This window comes from Sebastes umbrosus, chromosome 15, assembly GCF_015220745.1.
Source record: "Sebastes umbrosus isolate fSebUmb1 chromosome 15, fSebUmb1.pri, whole genome shotgun sequence".
Lineage (NCBI taxonomy): Eukaryota > Metazoa > Chordata > Actinopteri > Perciformes > Sebastidae > Sebastes > Sebastes umbrosus.
The window spans coordinates 21,351,724-21,375,534 of NC_051283.1; the positions used below are offsets into that span (position 1 = coordinate 21,351,724).

Sequence of the window (23,811 nt, forward strand, 5' to 3'; positions counted from 1 at the left end):
CAACATCTATTACGCTTTATGTATAAACATTTAAAAACGCTTGTGTTAAAACAAAAATAATCTTTTTAATAAAAAAAGCTCACCTATCTATGACATGTGCCTTATTATTATCCACATCTGTTAACAATCAAACAGCTTTCACTGTCTGTTTGTTTGTTGTATAATAACAACAAACACACATTTTTGATTAAACTCTTTGTCCATTCATGTTTTTCTCCGTTAGGTTTATCGATGGGTGACGAGGTAGGGAGACAACCAATAGGAATCGTTCTTACTGTGCTTGGCGTGGTGGTGTTGGACTTTTGTGCGGATGCTACAGAGGGACCAATCAGAGCGTACCTGCTAGATGTGGCGGACACGGAAGAACAAGACATGGCGCTCAACATCCACGCCGCCTCAGCAGGTACCGCTGACATCTGACGCATATAACTTTCTCAGGATTTTAATATGGAAAGGTTTAATGCGCATAAATAGATATTGTAATATAATTTGTGGTCCTGCCAATAAAGACTTAACTGAATGGACACGAATTTGACATAAACAAGTCCTGAGAGAGAAAATGAGACACATCTGTTTCTACTTATGTCTCTTTTGGACGTCTAAACTTTTGCTTATGTGCGCAGGTCTTGGTGGTGCGACCGGCTACGCCCTCGGAGGTTTAGACTGGACGCACACCTTCCTTGGAGCAGCCTTCAAGTCCCAAGAGCAGATCCTGTTCTTCTTTGCCGCCATTCTCTTCTCCATCTCTGTGGTGTTACATCTCTTCAGCATTGAGGAGCAACAGTACTCGCCCCAACATGACAGGCTGGACCAGGTACAGCGTGTCGGTGTGTGTGTGTGTGTGTGTGTGTGTGTGTGTGTGTGTGTGTGTGTGTGTGTGTGTGTGTGTGTGTGTGTGTGTGTGTGTGTGTGTGTGTGTGTGTGTGTGTGTGTGTGTGTGTGTGTGTGTGTGTGTGTGTGTGTGTGTGTGTGTGTGTGTGTGTGTGTGTGTGTGTGTGTGTGTGTGTGTGTGTGTGTGTGTGTGTGTATCTGCACTGTAAAATTCAATTTTAGTTTACAAAAATAACCTAAGACTTTTGTTTTCTGTCCTCTCACCAGGAGAGTCCAGATCGCACCAGAACGCAACCATCGGCTAATGGCAGGACTGGTCTCGCCCCCAAGCTGGAACTGATTGGAGAGAATGAGATGATGGACAGCTACGACCTCTATGACCCATATGGAGACGACCTCTCAGAGCGTGGAGATATGGACATGGACTTCTTGGAGATGGAGCTTGTGAGAAGTAAGTTCGCAGACTCTTGCTTCTTTTGATGAATCAGAATGACGTGTTTTTCCCTTCAAGTACGATTAAATTTGGAAAAAGAAAATCAGTTGTGGGTTTCCTTCTACTAATTTTCTCAGAATTTGTCACCTAAACTAATCATCCCTCTCCTCGCCTGTCTCCAGGTAAAAGTGACAGTGTTCTCGCCATGGCAGACGCCACTCTTGACCACATGGACCACGATGCGTTGTACCTCTGCCACTTAGAGCCGTCCATCTTCGCCGAACGCCTCTCACCCTATCACGGCTCGCCTCCTGCAACCGGTAACTTCTTCAACCCCCATCGCAGCACTCCGCCACCCCGCTTCGGTAACATCAGGCGCAGCAGCAGCGCAGGAAGTCAAGACCTGCTCCAAGCCAACAACCGCCACGCAAATGCTACCAACCCCAGGATTTCACGCCTCTCGGCTTTCTTGCAGGAAATGGAAAATGACGACGGTCAGGAGGCGTTGCTGAACAACCAGCTCAATGAGCAGCGGACGCTGAATGGGCAGCTGTTAGCCAGTGTGACTAATCCTGACGGAGTTAACGCCAACCAGCTGAGCTCTAAAGGACAGGCACATCGTGCTGGAATGGTCAAAGGTTGGTACTTTTATGTTATATTTCACTTTGTACAATTCTTGATAATTGAAAATAAGAAAAATTAAAGATATTCTAATAATGAATTAATTATCCAGAATTGTATTTATTGCTATTTTAACTGCTGTGATAGAATACTTTGAAATTATTTAAAGTACTTTTTTGTGACTTTATTTTGAAGTGTTTGTATTGAATCTTACTGATTACAGCAATGCGTTGTCAAGGTGGAGATAAGTCGTGCAATAAGAATGGGGAGACATCCTCCCCTATCCTGCGCATCATTAAGATTTTAAAAACTGTTAAAGAAGAATAATAAACCATTACTTAATGGTAATCCGTAATATGTTTTTTATTCCAGCTGCCAGTACCGGAGCCCCCATGCGGCAGTCACGTCACCGTCACATCTTCTACCGCCAGCCGTCCTGCACCTTCTCCTACTACGGTCGGGTGGGAAACCACCGCTACCGCTACCGCCGGGCCAACGCCGCTTATCTCATCAAGCCATCTCGCAGCATGAACGACATATACGAAGTGGAGGCCAGACACAGGAGGAGGCACAAACAGAGAGACAGACACCGTAGCGGAAACACCACCTCCTCCAGCGGGGATACAGAGAGCGAAGAGGGAGAGGTGAGGAGGAATTTACTTGACCTGTAACTATGACAACACAATATGTTAAGTGTCTCTTTTCGGGTGGATATTGTCTGATCTCGTGTCCTGTCTGTAGGTTGAGACCACCGTGCGGCTGCTGTGGCTCTCCATGCTGAAGATGCCTCCGGAGCTGCTGCGACTGTGCGCCTGTCACCTGCTCACCTGGTTCTCCATCATCGCAGAGGCCGTTTTCTTCACAGACTTCATGGGACAAGTCATCTTCCATGGAGATCCTACCGTACGTGAAACAGCAACTAAACACACACAGGCAAATATATGTATAGCTGGGTTTCCGCTAAACGTTCCTGGGACTTTTAGTCTACTTTTCAAGGAACTAAAAGGTTCCTTCAGCACACTGTTGTCTGCATTTCCACCGCAGTCTAAAGACCTGCGAAGATTAGACAAATTAGTCCGCTGACCTATGAAAAATCCCCTAAGCCTAACTTCCCTTTTAATGTTATTAAACAAAGAGAAATGCTCTCCCCTCATCCTAAAATGGCCCTAAATCGATACTAAAGTACTTCCTTGTTTTATGAATGAAGCGGTACATTTGAGGCAGCGACCAATCAGCGACGTTCATCCCTTCAAACCACCTGAAAGTTCCCGTACTTTCAGAAAGTACTACCCCCTGACTAGAGCTTTTTCGGTGGGTAAAAAGGCCCCGTAAATTGTCCCCAGAACTTAAATTAGACCCTGGTCCCTGCAGTCAAAACGCAATGAGTTCCTCAAAAGCTTTTTAGTTCCGGGGGAAAGTTCCTGCGGTGGAAACGGGGCTTAAATGTATGTCCCTTTAAGTTCAGTTACTTTAATGGCGTGACAGCTTGTCCAAACCAATGTGGAAATGTGAAAAACAACAAGACAAAACATAGAGATGAATCGTTATTTGACCTTAAAACTTGTTATCTGCTGCATTACATAATATCTTTTATCTATTAGATCTATCTATCATAATAGAAAACAGATCAAAAAATTAGATCATGAACAAATAAATCCGAACCCAATAAAAGCTTAACCATTAAGCATGTGTAAATGTGTTTTGACTTTGTTTCTTATTCTGATAATCTCATATGTTTTCCTCTCTCAGGCTCCTCTTAACTCCACTTTGTTGGAGGATTATCACAAAGGAGTTCAGATGGGATGTTGGGGGCTAGTTATTTATGCCTTGACTGCTGCTACATGCTCAGGTAACACACAAGCACATGCACATGCATTTCAAGAAAACAAACTCTCTGGCTGTAAAGTGCACTTTTCTTCGTTAAACTCTGTACTAACCAATCAACTGATCTACCACCTCCAGCTATCCTCCAGAAGTACCTCGACAACTTTGACCTGAGCATTAAGGTCATCTACATCATGGGAACGCTTGCATTTTCCATAGGTTTGAACCACAGTAATAGAATAGAATAGAACAAATAAATGTGAGCAGCTGATATGTATTTTTTTTTCTCTTTTTCCCTCCATAGGAACTGCTGTCATGGCAATCTTCCCTAACGTGTATGTTTCCATGGTGATGATCAGCAGTATGGGCATCATCTCCATGAGTATATCCTACTGTCCTTATGCCCTGCTAGGGCAGTACCACGAAATGAAAGCGGTATGAACACAAAATCCTTGTTTGTTTGTTTTTAATATGGAATATTAACCTGCCCAGGGAATGACTGCAGATATTAAAATGCTATATCACAATGTTGTACTGTCCCAGATAGGTAGATAGATTCAATATATTTTTAATCTATTTTTCTAATATGTAGCTGTCATTAACCGTAACTGTCTCTGCCTCCTGCAGTACATCAGGCACAGTCCTGGTAACTCCCGGAGAGGCTTTGGCATCGACTGTGCTATCTTATCCTGCCAGGTGAGTGTTCATAATGTCTTAATGATATCTTTGTGGCATAGTCGTATATGTATGTGTATATATATACAGTATATGTATGCTATAGCATGCTAAAAAAGGTGTGTTGTTATTTGACCATTTGTAATTTTGCAGGTGTACATCAGTCAGATCTTGGTGGCCTCGGCTCTGGGTGCTGTAGTGGAGGCGGTTGGCAGCGTCCGTGTCATTCCCATGGTGGCCTCTGGGGGCTCCTTCCTCGGATTCTTGACCGCCCTCTTCCTGGTCATTTACCCGACTCCAAACAGCGGGTGAGAAAACCACCTTGTTTGCTTCCAATATTCCACACTAACATGCTATTTAGTACGCTAAAACAGTATGTACGATTTTTGAATATGTCCAAAAACCTTAATATGAAACCAATAGTACGCAAATTGCATACTATTTCCGGTGAAATATTACAGTTTAACTTAAATTTGCTTTCATGCCAAGAGTTAGATGAGAAGGCCGATACCACTCTCAGCTCAGTTGTTGTGACTGTTTCCAGTATTTATGCGAAGTTAAGCTACCCGGCTAACCGGCTCTTGGCGAGAAAGCGAATAAACTTATTTCCCAGACTGTCAAACTATTCCTTTAAGTCCAAAATACAGTCCTGACAGTTGTGATTTTAATTATGATTGATAGGGATGGGGAATCAGCCAAAGCTTCGAAACGATCCTTGACGAAGCCGGAAAATCAAAACGCCAACGAAGTGGCTGTTGCCGTGGTGACAGAGAAACCCAGCTTCCTGAAACTCAACAAGAAGGGCAAGGCCACCACCACCACCACTTCCTGTCACACAGAGAATGAGTCCGCTCTGTGATTGGCTGGCTTAAGTCGACGGACAGATCACTAAATTCACTTTTTGACATTATCGCCGACGGGAAGACTTTAGGTTATCGCCGTCCTCGTCTTGCTGGAGTTTACGGACACAAAGAAGAGAGAGGAGGGTGAATGGCGTGCGTTTGGTCCACTCTTGGTGTCTTTGACAGGCTTTTTTTCTGATTCGGTGTGTCTTGATTTGCTGAAGAAAAACAACTCAATCTGACGCGGGACCAGTGTCACACCAGACCAACAAAGCATTCTGGTCCCATTGCTGTTTCAGCCATCACAGAAATTCCTTCCACTCAGCCCTCTCAGACATTTGACTGATCCATCAAGGGTCATCCAGAAGTGAGAAGTTATCCATTCATCATGGTTCTAAGGAGAGGTTGTCTCTGTCTCTCAGGGCCTCTAGGAGGTGCTACTGAGCAGCCACCGGGGCAGGAAACTTCAGGGGACTCGCACACATACATAACACGCACACACACCTCTTCATCACAATCGAATGAACACATGAATAATGAACGTTGTTGAAGAACATTAGTCCACGAAGCTGCAATCATTCAAAGATGCTGAAAATTGTTCTTCCTCGCTGTGGAATCGGCTCGATCGACCAGCGTGTGTCTGCTGATGTTTTCACCAAAATAAACCCAATAAACACGCTCGGATTTGCGGGACTTTCAGTAGCTTTAAGACTCTAGAGACTTTTGGAAGTGGCATTTCTGAAACCAAGAGCCCGAAGCCTGGTTCTTGGGGTGAGGGGGATGATTGATCTTTATTCCCCAGATTGATTGCAAGTGTGTTTTATTTCGCCCTCCTCCATGTGGCAGGAGTGCTAAAGTCTTTAGTTTGGCCTTCACCCCAGGGCGACGTTGACTATAAGCTCTGCTCAGAAGTTGCCTGTATATCGAGGGTCAAGAACACAGATTGAGTGAAATTCCAGAAGAAGAAAAAAAAGAGCGCAGATGCAATATGTGCAGTATACAGGGCATTACAATCCCAAATATTATTTTCATGATTTTATTGAGGGCCCAGAATGATACTTCTGTTTGTTTTGAATAATCCACACTGACCTACATGCTGCATGTTAGAGGAGCAGAGAAGAGACAAACCAAACACCAGAGAAGAAGAGACGTGGAGTTGTTCTCTCTTTCTCTACTTTCTTGCTTATTTTTTTTTTATTTTTGGAAAATGCTGTTAGCACAATGTTTGTCACTAACTGCACATTAGCTGAGCCATTGTTTGAAATTGTGTTAAAGAGCATTCAGTTAGAAAAGCCTTGTTTGAAATCCTCTCGGGGTGTTGGATTCATTCGTCTTAAGACACCAGCAGGACGGAGCCTCCTCCTCCTTTCCAGTGGATCCAGTAACTCTACCAGTAATCGTCAGAGTTTGTGATGGGAAACAAAAATACTATAAAGGGTCCTGGACATATTGAAATGAAAAATATATAATTTAAATCATTCTAGGGTTGAGAACGAGTAGCTTATATTCACGGGTTTAGGCTTGTTGCGTGAGCCTCGGTGGAGGATTTCCGCTCCTGGTTTAGGTGTCTTGGTTCCACTGTACTGGGCCAAATATAAGTATAATATAGTATTTTAGATGCTCATTACATCTGTGTGTTGTAAACTGAATGGATTTTTAGAAGAAGATAGAGGGATGAAAGGAGCACTGGAGAAATGTTTAACTTAAATATATAAAAGTATTTAGCATACAGACACGAGAGTTGTGTTACAAATTTGGAACTACACGTCTTAACTAGATGCAAAATACGACAATGAAGGCAGATTTTATATAATCCGCAGATTTACAAATCTAATCTAATCTAATCTACAACTTTACTTCAAAAAATCCTCCTGAAAAATTACAAAATATCAAGAATAATATGCCAAATTACAAAAATAACTTTACCACCAAAAGGCAGCTTGCCCATGATCAGAATATATTATATCTTGAACCAAACAGCTTCAGTTGGTGTCATTAAAGTGTCGTAAGAGATGCATGATGTTCTCTGCTGCATCTGCTGTTTCATGAGGCTAAGCGGTATAGCAAGTGATGTTGGATGAGGAAGTAAAACTGTTGAGTTTAGCTTCACTTTAGCCCTGTTAACATTTAAACACAGTGACGAAACTAATGAAGCTAATCACAAAAACATGCAAGTTGTATAAATTAAAATGAAACTTATTAATACTGAATGATATTGAGTGTATTAGACCGATAAGGTTGAATAATCTTGGAATGTTGCTGATGATGCTGGACGTTTTAAAAAACTTGTAGTAAGAAAGATTTAAGATGTTATTATGTCTTTTTGTTTTCTGACAAATCAGATGTTTTGTTGCAATAGCGGCCTCTGTTAATCAGCTGTGGAGAGGACTGTGTGTGAGGGTTGTGCGGGCAGAGCAGGGTTGTTAATGATGGTTAAATCCGGGTGTTTTTTTTCCTGCACGTGACCGGGTGAAAGGCTGTGGATTTGGTTTTCCTTTCAGCTCAATCAGCTGAAACATGCAAATCGAAAGGAATTGAAATGTAACTTGCAGTGAGTTAATTTACTGATGAAAGAAGGTTTTATTATAGTGGGTATTACAGCATTTAACAGAGTTTTATTTTTGTTTTTTAGAAGAGAATTCACTCACTGGTTGATATGTTTGTTTTTTGGATGGGTGCTGGTGCAGAGTTGAACCCTGTTTCTAACAGAATAGATTCCTTCCATAATTTCAGGTACATTCAGTCAGTCCCAGAGCAGAGCGGAGTAGAGAGAGAGTATTTTTGCTTCGTGGGTTGACCCTGCTCTGGCTGTGGTGCTGGGACGGGATGGGACGATGGTGACAAAAGGCGAGGAGGTACAGACGCCAGAATGGCTTCTGTAACCACTAGGGCAATAAAACATTCTGGATTAAATAACGAACAGTTTAACAACAAACATGAAGATTTAAAAAAAAAAAAAAAAAAAAAAAGCTTTGGGTTTGGGAGGTTTGCATGTGACAACAGCAATATGCATGTGTGGAAAACCAAAGTATGACTCTGTACAAATCACTCAAGCTCTTTTCTTTATTGTCCTAATAGGTCAGGGATGTATTTTCTAATGCATGGCTGGTTGTTTGTGTCTTTTTTTTTTTTTTGTTTGAACTTAAATGTGTAAAGAAACATGTACTCTTTAAGCTGAAGCATTGTGCTCTGTCGGGGTCAGTACGCGCTCAACAAGCATGTGACTTTCTAAACCTTTTTGCACATTTACGAGTCAGACGGCGCACATCTCGCACGAGTCACGAGCAACACTCCTTGTTAAAAAGTGTAGGCGGGAAACTCCAGGCCTCGAATACTTGAAGTGCAACTTGAGTGTTTCTGTTCCAATGCAGTGGGAAGTCTTTGACTTTTTGTTTTGTTTTGTTCTTAATGTCCCAAGCCTTTTATTTACCGCAGACTCGGGAATGTTCAGACAGCAGCGTGGCCTGCTGGGAGATTGAGTTCTCACCTTTGATTCCATCTTGTGACTTAAAAAACAAAAGTCAATGAATGTGACGCGATTTCAGCTGAAATACTTTTTTGTGTTATCCTTCGACAAGCCTGACATTGCACAGAACTTGCACATAATAAGTTAGGAAAAAAAAACGTAGAAGTGTGTTGCAAAAAGGAAGAAAAATAACACTTGATGTTTTTTTTTTTGCTTTCTTTGTCTATAAAGGACACTTTTCACTTAGTTTCTAAAAGAATAAATTAAAGCTGTTCTATTTGCTGTTACGGGAGATGTTACTGAAGCGGACTGGATTGTTAGCGTGTGTGTGTGTGAGAGTGTGTGAGTGTGAGAGTGTGTGTTAAAAATGTCATCTCAGTGTTTGTTTTGGGTTCTTGTTCTCTGTTCTTTGCAATCACCTGGTTTACACTTAACTCTGGAATCGATGGCTGCAATACCGGAGGTTATTTACGAGTCTTTATTGTCTCCGTTCTGGTGTTTTAACTCAACTAGAAAAATGTCTTTTATTTTGTATCTGTTTGACTTTTAAGGCGGAGCCGCACATGAGAGTTTGGCCTTTGCACTTTTTTCAGTGGCAGCCATGTTGGCTCCACCGTCCTGATCATTGAATGAATGTGGCGACGACGTGGTGATGCTGTTTCATGTTCCCAGCCAGCAGCTGTCGGTGGCGGCGGCGTGGCGTGACCATGCAGTTAGTCCAACCTGGCCAGACTCAGAGTGTGTGTGTGTGTGCGTGGCTCTGCCTCTGGTAAACTGTATGTTAATGACCGAGGAGAGAGATGCCTATACACTTTGATCCTCACAGAGATTAAATCAAGAAGAATACTTAAAGAATGGGAAAAGCAAGTATGCGCAGTGTACTATATATAATATGCCTTGTTATTTGAAAAAAAAAATAAGATGTAAATATACATATTTCTCTTTTAGTTTCTTCTTTTTTTGCTGCTATAAAAAAGATGATTATTTTTGTTAGTAGTTTTGTTTTCTATATAAAGACTGTATATATCTCTATGTTCTGTAAATATGCTTGAGCCTTCATATGTAGGACTCTGGATGAACACTGTATGGAACGCACCTTTAAAATCTGTTCAGAATTAAACCAACAATGACTCCTGTTGTTATTTAACATTTCAAAACACTTGAAAATGAAGAAGGGACTTTCGGCACACCAAAGAACTCTAGAGCGCCGAATACTCATAGTATTTATTTAAACATTTTCTGCTGGTGGAGGGGTTTGCAGAGTGTTTCGTCTCTGCTCCATCAAACTTAGTTATGGTGTTCGAAATCATGTGATTACAAACTCCACATACATTATCCTGTTGTGAAATTATAATTTAAAATTGCAGTATGTATACAGTTATATACAGAAACTTACAAATTAGATGAAATACAATATACAATTTCGTCCCAAAAATACACATTTAATCTAAAGTTGACCTCACAAAAAATGTGATAAATGTGCACATTGAGTTGATGCTCTCTCTTTTTTGAGTTAAGATAGATGAAAGACTGTGGATATCAATAATATTTCAAAAAGTTAAACTATAATATCTCCAAAATATCTGGTCTGATTGGATGGGTAGCACTGGATTAAAGAGGATTTAGATGTACATGTAGTATGAAAGGATGCAGAAGGATGGAGATTCTAGTGAAAGATTTTTTTCTGATGAACTTATTACCAGTGAATGTTGAGAATTGGTATTGTCCCCGTCGTTACAGACTTTTAATCCCATTGATTTTACCCACAGATATGAACAATGCAGTGTCAATTTTAGTCATAGTCTTATTGCATGTTACCTTATGCAAGAATTATTCATTTAAATGAACTCTTGTGAAATATTGGAAACAAAAGAAAACCCCTTCAGGCGCTCTTAGGCTGAGCAAAGAGAAAAGTTGTATTAAAGGGGACCTACTATGCTCATTTTCAGGTGCATTCTTATGTTTTGGGTTTCTACCAGAACATGTTTACATTTTTTTAATACCGGCTCTTTTCACCCTCCGTCTGAAGGCCACCAAACTCTTCAGACTCCGCTCCAGCTCCGCTCTAACTATCTTTGTTCGAGGGCGTGCCAAACTATCCACTAGGCAGGTTTTATGCAAATGTGTTACTTGGTGACATCACCACGTTACGGAAGAAAATTGCGGGACTTCAAGCAAGGCGTTTCAGGCAGTTCAGGAGCAGTGTTTGTGTGGGGGAGAGTAACTTTGTAACATTGCAGAACTTTTACATGCACAAAAAACTATATAACACATTAAAGGAAAGGGAAAAAGCATAATAGGTCGTCTTTATAAACCTTAATTTAGTCGGGATTAAAGGTTTAAAACTCCGGTTATTGACCTCACAGGGTCTTTACTAATAAATAAATTCAGCAGTCTGCTGTGAGATATTCAGTACTGCCGGGTTACGTAATAATAATAATATCTATGGAGAGTTTGAGTGTTACATGTCATCATCCACGTGACTGCTGGTGAAATAACCTGCTGGTCTGCAGTTTCAGGACTACTTCACCATTTTTATTTTTTTTTTCGGAGCAAAAACGTCCTAGCTCAGCATCTTTAAAGCTTCAAACAAAGCAGCCGACTGGTTTCCCATGATGCCTGGCGTGTGGTCAGCAGTGCTGAGAGAAGACAGGAAGGTCAGAAAACTTTGTTCCTGCAGAATCAGATTTCTGTCTCACACTCGGGGGTCATAGCCCCGCTCTCTTTCCATACAGAGAAACCAGAGAGGGAACCTGAAACTGTCTGTGTGTGTGTGTGTGTGTGTGTGTTACCAAGACTCATCATGTGACCGCAGGACCAGCTGATTGTAAGTGTGTGTGTGTGTGTGTGTATGTGATGTACTTACGCAGAGGTATAAGTTACAAGGCCAGAACATCACGTAAGTGAACTGCAGTGACCTATTGCCCCTTTGGAGGCATTAAAGGGAAATACCACTCAATTTAATGACTCATATTCCTGCCATGATTGACACATTATTTAACATCTGTCTATTATGTAATCAATAGAAACATTTCTCAAACACATACTGTATTTACCAAATCTTAGTTTAGTCGACTACAGTCCTTGTTGGGTAATAATTTGGAAGAAATTTGGTTGAAAATGTCACTTTTTTAGGTTTTAAGGAGTAGAAGACAAATATCTACGTCAAAGTTTTCTATTCTATTTTGGGATAAAATAGGTTCGCTATTTTGATTTCATCCTGAAAGATATAAAAACAGCACACATTGATTGCACTGGTCAACTTGCTTATACTTAAGTGAGCTGCGGCTACACATGCCAGAATGATGAAATCATGAAATTATTATCATATATTTAATTTGTTACCACCGTCTGTTTTCATTTACTGTTACATAATACCAGGTTGAGACACTGCTGTGGTGAGACACTGTCCTCTGGTGGAACAATCCAGAGGAGCTCTGTATCTCATTCAAGCTGATTTTTTTTTATCTTTCTGTGAAACAAAAGGATTTGCCTTTTTGACTGTACATAGTCATACATAGTTTAACTCTCTTTAACTGAGAGTGGCACTTAACGCAACAGCAGCAGAAGGTTGTGACTCATTGAATTGCACAATTAAAAGTAACTGCTAATAAATACAAGTGTGGAAAGTGTGGCGTTAAAGCTGCAGAAACACCTCAACTTGAAACCGGTTTCATTTCTTTACACAGGTTTTAAAATGATAAAGAACTTTACTATTCACTGAATTTTTCATTTCAGTGAATTTACAAATTTACATAAATGGCCAAATGTGGTAACGCTTTTTGATTACAGCCCGTAACGCAACCTGTTTTAGGGCTGCAGCCCAAACCTCCACCTATACAGCCTCATCCAGCAACCTTCACCACTGCACTCCACCTGAAGATTCTGCCAGACATCTCTAGCTCCACCTACAGCCTCTTCCAGCAACCTGCAGTGCTTGCTCCTATCCTATTGCCATGTCAAAACCACAGCAGGGACCAAAGATACACACGTAAATATAACCTTTCAGATAACATGTAAAGACATATCTGTGTAATAATAGCATGCGTAGGCTGATAAATTAAAGCCAGCTTTCTGTTTACATTCTGTTTACCTTCTTATTCTCACAGGTATTTCCATACGTTGTGTGAAAGAAGAGCGCACATCCATCAACGTAAACCTGACTGACTGGGATGCTGAACTTCATCTACCAGAAATATCTCTTCTTCCTCCCACTCGTCTGAACCCAAGGTAGGGTGGATGAGGCTGGTGTATAGCAGTATGAGATATTTGTTGGTGCCTCAGTGTCTAGCCATGCATGTTAGAAACGTTATCAAGCCTGTAGAAGTCATTGAGTGAAACAGGAATGTTATATATCTGTGTAATGGAACATCTTAGGATGATGTCTGAGGCGGAAACTCTTTGTGGTTGGACTTCACAGACTTCCAGATCCACCAGGAGCTGATCTACGGCCGGAAGGACAATTCCTTCTACAAGAGCTGTGTGCCAGAGATACTCGTTCCTCCTCCCCATACAGAGACACTCCACCTGAAACTTTAACTTTCTAAAACACAAAATGTCTATATGCTGTATGATCCTGCAATCCTCGCCTGACAAACTCTCCTAGATGTTGTATGAGCCACACCAGTGATCATATCCTCTAAAATATCAGAAATGTAAAATGGAACATTTGTTGAAACTCAATTAGTGGTTTGTTTTTCATAATTCCCTTTAAAGTAAGTGTTTTAGAGGTGTAAGTCTTCCATTTAGACACTTGTAAGTGATAAACAATGAGAACGTCACTGTGTACTTGAGAGACTAACTGTGTTTATACTTCTGAAGAGAGCTTTGCTTCTTATTTAATGTGTTGACTCCAGACTCTGCCCTATTGTCTTGCTCGCTAACGCTTTCATTCTGTCATTCTGTGTTTTATAATGTAGTTGACGTCATGTTTTTCTGAATGTTTTTAACCTTCGCTTTGGCTTTACATGGCAACTCTGGTCAAACATAGTGACAGAAATGGTAAGACAGAAAACAAGGAGTGTTTCCATTTTTAAAAAAAAAGGTCATAATTTGGCCACATTACTTGGTTGAAACTAAAAGCCGCTTTTGTATTTTGGTATGTTAGCCTTTATTGGACAGGTTACAGTGAATATACAGACAGGAAATGTATGGAGAGAGACAGGAGTAAAACATGCAACAAAGGTCCCTGTTGGAGTTTTATGGTTATATGGTGCGGCTTTAATTACAGTGAATATGTCATACATTATTATTTTTTTTTAAACAAAAAGTTTTACTTCAAAACAACAACAAAAAAAGAACATCACATGAGGCAAAACCTGTGAGCTACTGGCAGACAACACTTCTCACTACAACTCTGTAGGCCCACCTATACAATCTGATGCCATCAAGTACAACAGCACTGTAACATATTCTACTTCGACTACGACGCAGCTCCACTTCCTCCAACTGTACAAAAGTGAAGCCAAAATATCCTGGATACAGGGGCTGTAATCTTGAGATTTTGACGTCATATGGAGCCAGAGTCTGCGCAGTAATGATCGGGTGATTGAAGTCACCCGCCCGAACCAATCGCGAACCGAACAAGACCGCAGTTTGTTTTTAAAAACAAACTTATTAGAAAAATTAACACTTGAACATACATCAGCGTAATAAGAACTACTTAAAATGTTAGAAACCATGTTTTGGTCCCATCTGCTAACATCGAGGAGGCGGGACTTATGAGCTATACTGCAGCCAGCCACTAGGGGGCGATCAAGATGCTTTGGCTTCACTTTGGGGGAGTTGTCATGTCGTCCATGTTTATACACAGTCTATGGTCCAGTTCAACATCACTGCTAACTACAACCTCTACAAATAATAAACGTTTAGTGGAATTAATAATTCTCTGAGCTGTTGTATTGGATTGCATTAGATTTTACAGGTGTACCTGAAAAAGCGGCCACCCAGATCCACATCCTTTTCATGATGGCGGTGTACTTCAGCTGTCAGTTCTGTTGACGAGGTCAGACCCCAAAATATCAACTCTGCACATAGTACTCCACTCCACATGAGTTGGCAGACGTAACTATTCAGTGAAATTCAAGGTATTTAAATATTTTTGAATCCTGTCTCAAGGACATTTTTTCTGTTTTCAACATCACAATTTAAGGAAGCATGTACAGCACGAGCTCATCGGTTTCACAGCAAAACCATCACTCTGTGGTCCAGTATTTGCAGTCTCAGGACAACATCCGAGCAAGGACAGGGGGACGAAAAAAGACATGGAGAGATAAAGGGATGAGGACGTGGTTTGTTTTGTTCATCCTAAAGAGAAATTTGCAGCGTGTATTTTCATTTTGTTTATTGACATCTTTCCAGCCTCTGAATCTTTCTCTTTGTTTATCCATCACTCTTTTTGAGTCTTTATCTCTCTGGACTATTCCACTCACAGGTGTCACCTGTCTCTAAGTGGAGTGTTCCATGTTGGCAGCAGAGAGGGGCGAGCTTGCGAAGGTAATTATGGCCACGCTATGAGCTATGGCCAGTGCCGTACCCGGACATTTATTCACTGAATTCCTCTCCCCTTCTCCCCCACTCGTGTGCCCCGCCTCGCCGTCGCCCTCCCTCGCTCCCCTCCTCCTCGTCCTCCACACTCTCTTGAAGCTGTCCGTCACAAAGCAGTAAACCACTGGATCCAGGCAGCTGTTCAGGCTGCTCAGGGTAACTGTGATGTGATAGGCTAGCACGTGCCCCGCCCCCTGCCCAAGCCCCTCCCCTCCCACTTTGACCCGGAAGTAAACCAACACCTGTCGGACGTGGAATGGTGTGAAGCAGATGGTGAAGACCACCAGGACGGTGGCCAGCAGTCTGATAGCGCGTGCCCTCCTCGCCCTGCTCTGCTGGGGCATCGGGCCGTGGCTGAAGGAGAGAAAACAGGCGACGCGCAGAGTGAAGCCCACCACGGCCAGCAGGGGGAGCAGGAACTCCAGGATGGCGAGGTAGAAGAGGGCGGGGAGGAGCACACAGGAGGAGCTGGACCCCAACGCTGTGGTCTGTAGGGAGCCGGAGAGAGATCCCAACACATCAAGCACTCTTTCTCCTTTAAAGTTATAATACTCAACATTTTCACAACTGCCCAGTGGTTCCCAACCTTTTGGGATTGTGACCCCATACATTGTAAAACCTTCACCACAGGTTATGGCCTCGTGAGTTAAGACCTTTATTCTGTTTAATCCACAATTTGCATATCTATGTATTTATCTGTTTGTGTTTGTGCATGTTTCTTCACCTGGAAAGAGTAGGTGACCACAACTGCAACGAACCAAACCGCGGCGCTGACACCCCTGGCTGTTCCCGGGGTCCTGCATCGATGGAGAGTACTGGACGCATGGACGACAGCGAGGTACCGATCTACACAGATACTGATGGAGGAGGGGTGGAAGAGGAGTCAAAGAGAAAAGAAGAGGTCAAAAGGTTTTTACTGATAGTGAGTTTTCATTTTAAATGCTGACTGAAGGAGTGGCACACCCACCTGGTCAGAAACAGTATACTACAGTACATGTTGACAAAGTAGCTGAAGGTGTGAACGTAGGAGCAGGCCACGCAGCTCCCGCCACTGTAGTACAGAGCGATGCGAGCGGGCAATGACAGCGCCACCAGCAGGTCAGCTACAGCAAGGTTTATGGTGTAAACCACAGAGGCTGAGGAGTGGGTGGAGGCCCCACAGAAGATGTAGAGAGCCAGACTGTTGAGGATTACACCGACCACCAGCATCAGACAGTTACACACCTGCAGCAGGGAGGAAGTGTCAGTCGTCTAAATAGCAACTGTGGATGTTTCTTTTTGGTTGGTCATACAGAGTCAGAGTAGGCAGGGTGGCTGTACTTCAAACCAATATAAAGTTATACAATACAGTTTTTTTTGTTTTTTTTTATAATTGAGTCTATTTTTCTCTTTTGTTCTGACAAACATCTTGTTTACTGCCATAAATTGTTCATATGATAGGTTTGGTATTACATCTTATCCTTAATGGTGAAGATAATCATTAAACCAAGGCTTATTTGGGTGAAAAGGTATACTAATGTGATCCCTTCTCCTTCTAATTGGCATCTTGTCTTACCATGAGAGAGACCCATACAGCGTAGAAGTCTTTGTACAGCTGCACATCCAGGTGGGCCAACCTATGCAGGTATGGTGCCCCCCACCGCTCGTCCCAGGCGCTGCAGTTAGTTGGATCAGGGGTCAAGAGAGGCAGGAGGGGCTCAGTGGTGGAGCTGGAGCTGATGTTGGTGAGAAGGCTCTCCATTGGTTGAAAAGGATGAATGAATGACAGGTTGGTGTCTGTGGCAGAAGAAGTGAAGAAGTAACAAGACAAAAGATATTAGTCTTGTGCATAACAACATAATGCTTAACCTTTTTTTCTGTAATAATGTATAGGGAATACAATCAGGCGTACAGAAACATACAAATAGAGCACAAATGTAAATGATTGTCCCACCATATTTTGGTATTTTTCCCCCAAAGTCCCCCCCAACCCAACCCTCACCCATGCAGTGCCAATGCAAAAAGGATAAAGAACAAAAAACAAAGTTAAATTAAATACAAAAAAGAAAAAGAAAAAAACAATGAATCATAAAAAAAAGAAAGTACACATTGACAGTAATAATAATTACAGGATAAATCCCAAGCTACAGATAAAATAGGCTGATAAGCTTTACCATGTACAAATGGACAATTTAACTGTTAGTGGTCATTTCTGTTTACATAAATCAAACTTTATGATGTCATACAATTTAGCTGATGGAGAGAAATACATCTCATATGCCATAAGTCCATTAGTCTGCCTACGTCTAAATAAAATTAAAACATAATTGTTTTTCCAGTTTAAGGAACCACATCATATCCTGAGATGAGGACGAAGGGGGTGCAGAGGACTTCCAAAGGAGTAATAACCTTCATGTTTAACTTGCAAGCCAGCATGGATGAGAAGTCTTAAAAGTGCTTTGATTGAGCTCAAATGTTAGCAGAACTTGATTGTGCGGTGCAGTTGTAAGATCAGGAGAAAGGGGTTGAGATTGTTTTGTCAAAACATGCATGTACTGTTCATATAAGTGCAGAGAAACATGTGTGCATAACCCGTTCTAATTTAATCTGAGAGGAAGCTGCTATTGTTTCCGCTGAGAAACAGTGAGAGATGTTTATGTAAGAATAGTAATACATCATCTGCATACAGTGCAATTTTGCATTGTGTTTACTGAGTTGAATTCCTTTGATGTCATTATTAGCTTCTCTCGTTTGGCAGTTATACAAGTCATTATAGCAATGAAATGACTTTTGCATCATTTGTGTCTTTGTTATAGTGAAATTATAAACTTGATATTTCTCCCAGACTCATTTGTTTGTAGTTTAAAGGCTAAAAGCTTGTTAGGATCGTTTCCAAAGTTGTGCTGTTGCTGTCTGCTTTTAACAATCTCCCAGCAGGAATTTAAACTAATGAGGAGAACTCCCATAATGTTTGTAGGAGACAGATGCCTCAACCTTTTACCCTGGAGTCAGCCGTAGATACTGTATTATAAATAGACTTAAACAGCTCAAGTCTAAAGTGATGCAATGTGCTCCAATTGGCTTAAAACAGCTCAACATGTTCCAGCTCAGTGAGCAGACAGCCACGTATTAAAAACTAAAAGAAAGAGTAATGACCTCTAGGCATGAAAAGTGGTCAACATCAGCAGGAGTTAATCCAGAGAGAGAGACTTTAGAAATCCTCATCTTATAAACAACGTCTTCTCGTACTGTAGAAAAGACTGAATCCGTCTTCATATGCGCTCTAGAAGGATGTGACACTTTCAACAAAGTTAAGTACGTGACCTTGTGTGTTACTTTAAACACAGTGTACGGTATCAATATGAACCATGACAGTGTGTGCTGCTATTTAACACACTGTTGACACATGTTGTGTTGAACATGAGATATACGTTTGTCTCGAACGAGTCACATAAATTTGATGAATGTGACACATCCTGTTTAATGGAGAGGAGGCTTTAAAATCCTCAACGTGCAGATGCTGTTCAATTTCAGGAGGTTTAAGGTGAATGTAACTATACAATAAGCTTAAAATAGACCAAGTATTTTAAAGGAACTCTGGTAGGCTTAGAGGATGTGAGGAGAGACCAAATGGTGGAAAATAAGACATGCAGCTGAAGTGGGAAGCTACTAATAAAGACAGTTATGTAGCAATGTGTTAGTTTCAAGATTAAATGCCCAAATAAGCAACAGCAATTTGACAAAACCATTACAATTCAAAAACGTTTCTGGGCTTTCAGACTTATTACATGGTCTTCATCAGTAGTGGGAGTTTGCTTAGTTGTTATCTGTTGACATGTGACCTTAGAAATAGTGGTTTGATTGTTTTGTGAAACAAAAGGCCAAGGCCAAACTTTGATGCATATACAGTTTTGACGAAATAAATCTTGGCTTTCTATCCTTGTTATATCTGCAAAAGATTCCCAGCTGAAGTGTGTTCAGCTCTTACGTAAAGTATACGTAAGACAGTAATGGAGAGAGGGATAGAATTCACCAAACACGCAGTACACCGTACTTTTGAAAATTAGTTTCATAGTTTCTACTTCTTGTAAAACACAACTTTTCCTGTCTCAGTCAAGTTGTGTTGGCATGTTCAGGATATTTGATAAAAAGGTATCTCAAATTCTCAATAATGTAATAATGTAATAATAGTAATTTCTTTCTTCATCGAAAACAAGGTAGATTACCAAGTGGATTTCCCTGTTAAAAGTATTATTTGACAGACCCCCAATAAGTCTTTCCTTTCCTTATAAATACCAGAGATGGATGAGTTACTATCTGTTAACACGTCCTGCCGAGGAAGATCTTTCCACTCTTCATCATCATAAAGTAAAGACAGTCGAGTGAAACATGGCTGAGGGCCTGGATTAAAAGAAGGAAAAAATCCTGCCCGTTGCTATCTGGTTTCTCAATTTTCTCATTTCTTGTACATGTCATGCTCATGTACAATAAAAGATTGGTGCAGATTACTGTTTGATTATAAATCAAATCTCCAAATCTTGCATTAACCTAAACCTTAAATCAGTAAATCCCAACAGTTTTAGAGAGAACATCAAAATGTGTGTAATTTTTAATGAATGAAAGCTCCTGTTTTCACATAATGTCCAATCAAAAAATGAAAGAGCTGCATGTAACCTATAGGTGAGAGAAGCACTGCTATGATTAGAGGGTGTTATTTCCTTCAAATAGTATTACAGTGCGACCCTTGGGTTAAAGGCATCCAGTCCCTTGTGGAAAATTAGTAAAAATGCAGTATTTTAATGATTTTTTTCTTGCCTGAAAAAAATAAGACAAAACAAATGTCAAACAATCACTAAACAGGTTAGTTAATATGTTTCTGAAACATACCTTATGAAGACAAAGAAGCCCTCGTCCAGTAGATCCACCCACAACTTCTTAAAGTTTTGACGTTTATATTCTTATGATAAAGTTACAGAGTTGGTGAACTTCTTCTGTCTTCCCGTGCCCTCTATTCTTTCTAAACAGAAGAGAGTGAGTAGAGAGTTGGGATGTGAACCCCTCTGGGCGGGACGATTCCTCCAGCAGTGCTGAGTGTACTATCAGGCAGTTGGACCTCCTCCTCATCTCTTTCTCATGTCACCCCCCTCTCCCACTGAGGTGCAATGCAGGAATAAAGACAAATTAGAATAGAATACAGTAGAAAAGAGTCTTCCTCTCCTGTAGCTCCTTCTGTCCTCATCTTCATCCACCTTTCTGGCTCCAGAGAGAGAGAGCTTAGTGTCCAAAAAGGCAGACAAGGAACTGTCTATCTGTCTGGTGTGGAGAGGAGGTCGTCTTGCTCTGGCTCTATATCTGTTTGGCGTGGAGAGGAGGTTGTGTTGCTCTGACTCTATATCTGTTTGGCGTGGAGAGGAGGTTGTGTTGCTCTGACTCTACCTGTTTGGCGTGTAGAGGAGGTCATGTTGCTCTGGCTCTACCTGTTTGGCGTGGAGAGGAGGTCGTGTTGCTCTGGCTCTACCTGTTTGTCGTGGAGAGGAGGTTGTGTTGCTTTGGCTCTACCTGTTTGGTGACGCCGGGAAGCTGCTTGACATCCTGGATCCACCCTCTCACACGTGTCACATTATATGTATTCATTTTTGTCATATGGATTGTCTATGTTGTATTTTCATCATGTTGTTACACAAAACATCTATTGCACGTCTGTCCATCCTTGAAGAGGGATCCCTCCTCTGTTGCTCTTCCTGAGGTTTCTTCCTTTTTTTTTTCCCTGTTAAAAGGGGGGAGGTTTTTTTTGGGGAGCGGGGGGGGTTCCTTATCAGATGAGAGTGTTGCACTGTAAAGGACAAAGGGTGTTGCTTCATGTGCAGATTGTAAAGCTCCCTGAGGCAAATTTGTGATTTGTGATTTTGGGCTATACAAATAAAATTGACTTGACTTGACTTGAAAAACAGGCAAAAAAGTCAAGGAGTATTTAAGATATAGGCAGCATATTACATACACTGAAGTCAACTGGTTGGATTGGGAATAACAGGATCTGAAATCGGCGGTTGAGTAAGTGACTAAAAAAGACAGAAAAAAATGTGCAAAAATGAAGACACAGAAACACAATCTTGTCTTTGTGAGACAAAAGGAATGAGAGACCGGAACGGACTAATTCACTCAAGTAGATTTTCAATAAAGTTTATTTAATGCTGCCTCCGGGGTGGTCCCACAACGAAAGGGTCTGAAGGAAAAAAAACATATATCCTTCTCCATCTCTGTTTGTCTCTGTATAAATACCTGACTCAATTAGAGAAGACGGTTTCTGTAGATGTTTTTACTAAGCTGCCAGCCTGTGAACCAGTTTAATTAAATTTACGCACACACTTCTAGGAATAGAGAGAGAGAGAGAGAGAATGAACACATGTAGAGAGAGAGAGAGAGAGATGGAGAGGAGGTCTTTTACATTAATTTCAACAGAGATATACTATTTGGAGTGAAGCAGCACCTCATAAACCACAGTGACATAAACAACTAGAGAGAAGGCCTCCACTCCAGGGTGTGTAGTGTGTTTTTGTGTTCGTCCGCAGGTGCATATGTGTGCAGCTGGTGTACAGTACATGTCAAATTGTCAAACAAACAGCCGTAGCACAGACCCAACGACTTCATCTTCGGTTCATATGAAACTAAAAGTGATGTCATTTTGCAAAGGCCCTGGCTAATGTTTGATTGAGTGTTTCTTGGCTTGTTCAAATATTTGAAACCATTGTCAGATCTATCCCGGCAAGGCTTGTTTAAAGTGCTGGGGACAGAGAGGAAGGATGTCCCACTTGACACTTTAGCAGGATTTAGTGGGTGAAAGGAGTGCTGAAATATAGTTGTGTGTAGGAAGTCTATGTCTAGAGACTGTTGCTATGATTGTATTTTTTTAATTAAAGGGGCACTCCAACAATTTAACATCTAAAAGTCAATTTACTAGTACACAGCAAATACCTTCTGTGGGTCTGGAGGAGCTTTCTAGAGTCTGAGAAAGTAACATTGCTTGATTATCTTTGCTCGGACTTTTAACAGAAAGCCTGTGTTCTAATGGAGTTTGAAAGTCGGGGGTCTTTACCAGCCAGAGAGGGTCAAATGAAAAGAAGCTATCAAATTGCATTTTGCAGATTGTAGGATCCAGACTAGAGATTAAAGGTCAGGACATTTCTGACTGGGCTTCATCAGTTTTGACAATTTGTGCCTCCCCAACTTTAAGGAGGTGTAGTGCAGAATTATGACTATATTGACAATGAGCAGGGATGCATTTACAGAAATTCTCAAATGAAGCAGAGGTTTGAACGGTGTGGTTTTTGTAATGCATCTTCATCTAGGAAAAATAAAGCTAATTTATCTTGAACATTTTAGTCAAGTCTAAATAAAAGCCTGTATAAAAAAAAGAATATAACATTTATTTTTCCTCGACTTGTGCTTTAGTGTGTCAAATTTGTATGCAGCCCAAAGAGATAAAAAAAAGTTAAATTAAGTTACTGTGACATGCAAAATGTGTTCTCTAAAAAGAAATGGTCACAAAATGACATCTGAAATTTTTTTTAGGATATTTTACAAATGAGATAAACACCAACTTGATTATTTTAGAACTTGACATTTTGAATATTTCGCAATTTTGTGTATTAGCTTATAATTATAGCCTAATATATAAAATAACTGTGAAAATAGCCTATTAAATTATTATTATCATTATAATAAAATATAAATGAATGTGATTAATTTAGTCCATACCATCAAGTGCTACTTGAATATTTACATTATGGCCTCATATTAAATATGTGAGTTAAATATATATAAATAGAGTTATATTGAATATAGCTCAACAGTGACTGCCTACTTTTTGAACGGCTCCGGTTCTGGAAGTGAATTTCCCATTCATTTACTCCATTGATGTTTCATATAATCCTTATATAAAGAGTTTTACGCAAGATTATATATATTATATATTATATATATATATATATATATATATATATTATATATATATATTTTATTTCAAGAGTGAAGGAAATACTCTTCCCATAAACCATAGCATATGGCGGATCAGCGCCTCTGGAAACTCCCCCAAAAAAGTTTAAAACTAACGGTTGTTGATCATAAATAAAGACAGATTCAGCAACTGCATGCCTGATTGTTGTTTGGGTAGCCTAAAGAAAATCCCAAGTATGCACTTGGGTGTTATTTTATGATTTATTTATTGTTATTATTATTATTATTATTATTATTATTATTATTATTGTTATTATTGTTATTATTTTGTGATTATTATTATTGTTATTATTGTTACTATTATGACTATTATTAATGGTATTATTATTGTTGTTGTTATTATGATTATTATTATTATAATTATTGTTGTTATTGTGATTATGATTATTGTGATTATTATGATTATTATTATCATTATCATTATCATTATCATTGTTATTATTATTATTATTATTATTATTATTATTATATTGTATTATAATTGTAATTATAATAATAATAATAATAATAATAATAATTATTATTATTATTATTATTATTATTATTATTATTATTATTATTATTATTATTATTATTATTAT

At 40.2% G+C, this 23,811-nt stretch overlaps 2 protein-coding genes and 1 long non-coding RNA gene across 4 annotated transcripts in view; 2 read left to right on the plus strand and 1 right to left on the minus strand.

The window, feature by feature from the left end:
- Nucleotides 1–9,816, plus strand: part of LOC119502842 (solute carrier family 45 member 4) — a 59,453-nt gene extending 49,637 nt beyond the window's left edge. Inside the window, exons 5-16 of one of the 2 annotated variants that reach the window (XM_037794071.1) lie at nucleotides 224–403; nucleotides 624–814; nucleotides 1,099–1,282; nucleotides 1,447–1,902; nucleotides 2,258–2,529; nucleotides 2,627–2,788; nucleotides 3,635–3,734; nucleotides 3,848–3,928; nucleotides 4,014–4,144; nucleotides 4,337–4,405; nucleotides 4,538–4,692; nucleotides 5,066–9,816. In XM_037794071.1, coding sequence (XP_037649999.1) covers nucleotides 224–403; nucleotides 624–814; nucleotides 1,099–1,282; nucleotides 1,447–1,902; nucleotides 2,258–2,529; nucleotides 2,627–2,788; nucleotides 3,635–3,734; nucleotides 3,848–3,928; nucleotides 4,014–4,144; nucleotides 4,337–4,405; nucleotides 4,538–4,692; nucleotides 5,066–5,243 — 2,159 coding nt within the window. In that variant the 3' untranslated portion in view covers nucleotides 5,244–9,816. Of the gene's footprint in view, nucleotides 1–223; nucleotides 404–623; nucleotides 815–1,098; nucleotides 1,283–1,446; nucleotides 1,903–2,257; nucleotides 2,530–2,626; nucleotides 2,789–3,634; nucleotides 3,735–3,847; nucleotides 3,929–4,013; nucleotides 4,145–4,336; nucleotides 4,406–4,537; nucleotides 4,693–5,065 lie in introns of those variants that run through there. The other variant, XR_005210187.1, reaches the window with a different exon arrangement.
- Nucleotides 9,817–11,128: 1,312 nt separating this feature from the next.
- On the plus strand, nucleotides 11,129–13,964 carry LOC119503452. Its single transcript, XR_005210320.1, has 3 exons — nucleotides 11,129–11,519; nucleotides 12,802–12,922; nucleotides 13,113–13,964. It is a non-coding gene; the product is annotated as an uncharacterized LOC119503452 (long non-coding RNA).
- A 1,174-nt stretch (nucleotides 13,965–15,138) lies between these two features.
- Nucleotides 15,139–16,982, minus strand: LOC119503552 (G-protein coupled receptor 20). Its single transcript, XM_037795394.1, has 4 exons — nucleotides 16,794–16,982; nucleotides 16,206–16,462; nucleotides 15,963–16,095; nucleotides 15,139–15,726 (listed from the first exon to the last, which is right to left on the minus strand). Exons 1-4 carry the CDS (start codon nucleotides 16,977–16,979, stop codon nucleotides 15,139–15,141), a joined length of 1,164 nt encoding a protein of 387 aa, XP_037651322.1. The 5' UTR covers nucleotides 16,980–16,982.
- Between the last annotated feature and the right edge of the window lie 6,829 nt (nucleotides 16,983–23,811).

What these genes read in the sequence shown, in the direction of transcription:
- LOC119503552 (XM_037795394.1), bottom strand. Translation starts at nt 16,979, where the DNA reads ATGGAGAGCCTTCTCACCAACATCAGCTCCAGCTCCACCACTGAGCCC. An exon ending in CTGTATGGGTCTCTCTCATG is followed by an intron (nt 16,463 to 16,793) that starts GTAAGACAAGAT and finishes TCCCTGCTGCAG; the next exon opens with GTGTGTAACTGTCTGATGCT. An exon ending in TGGTCACCTACTCTTTCCAG is followed by an intron (nt 15,727 to 15,962) that starts GTGAAGAAACAT and finishes GGCTCCCTACAG; the next exon opens with ACCACAGCGTTGGGGTCCAG.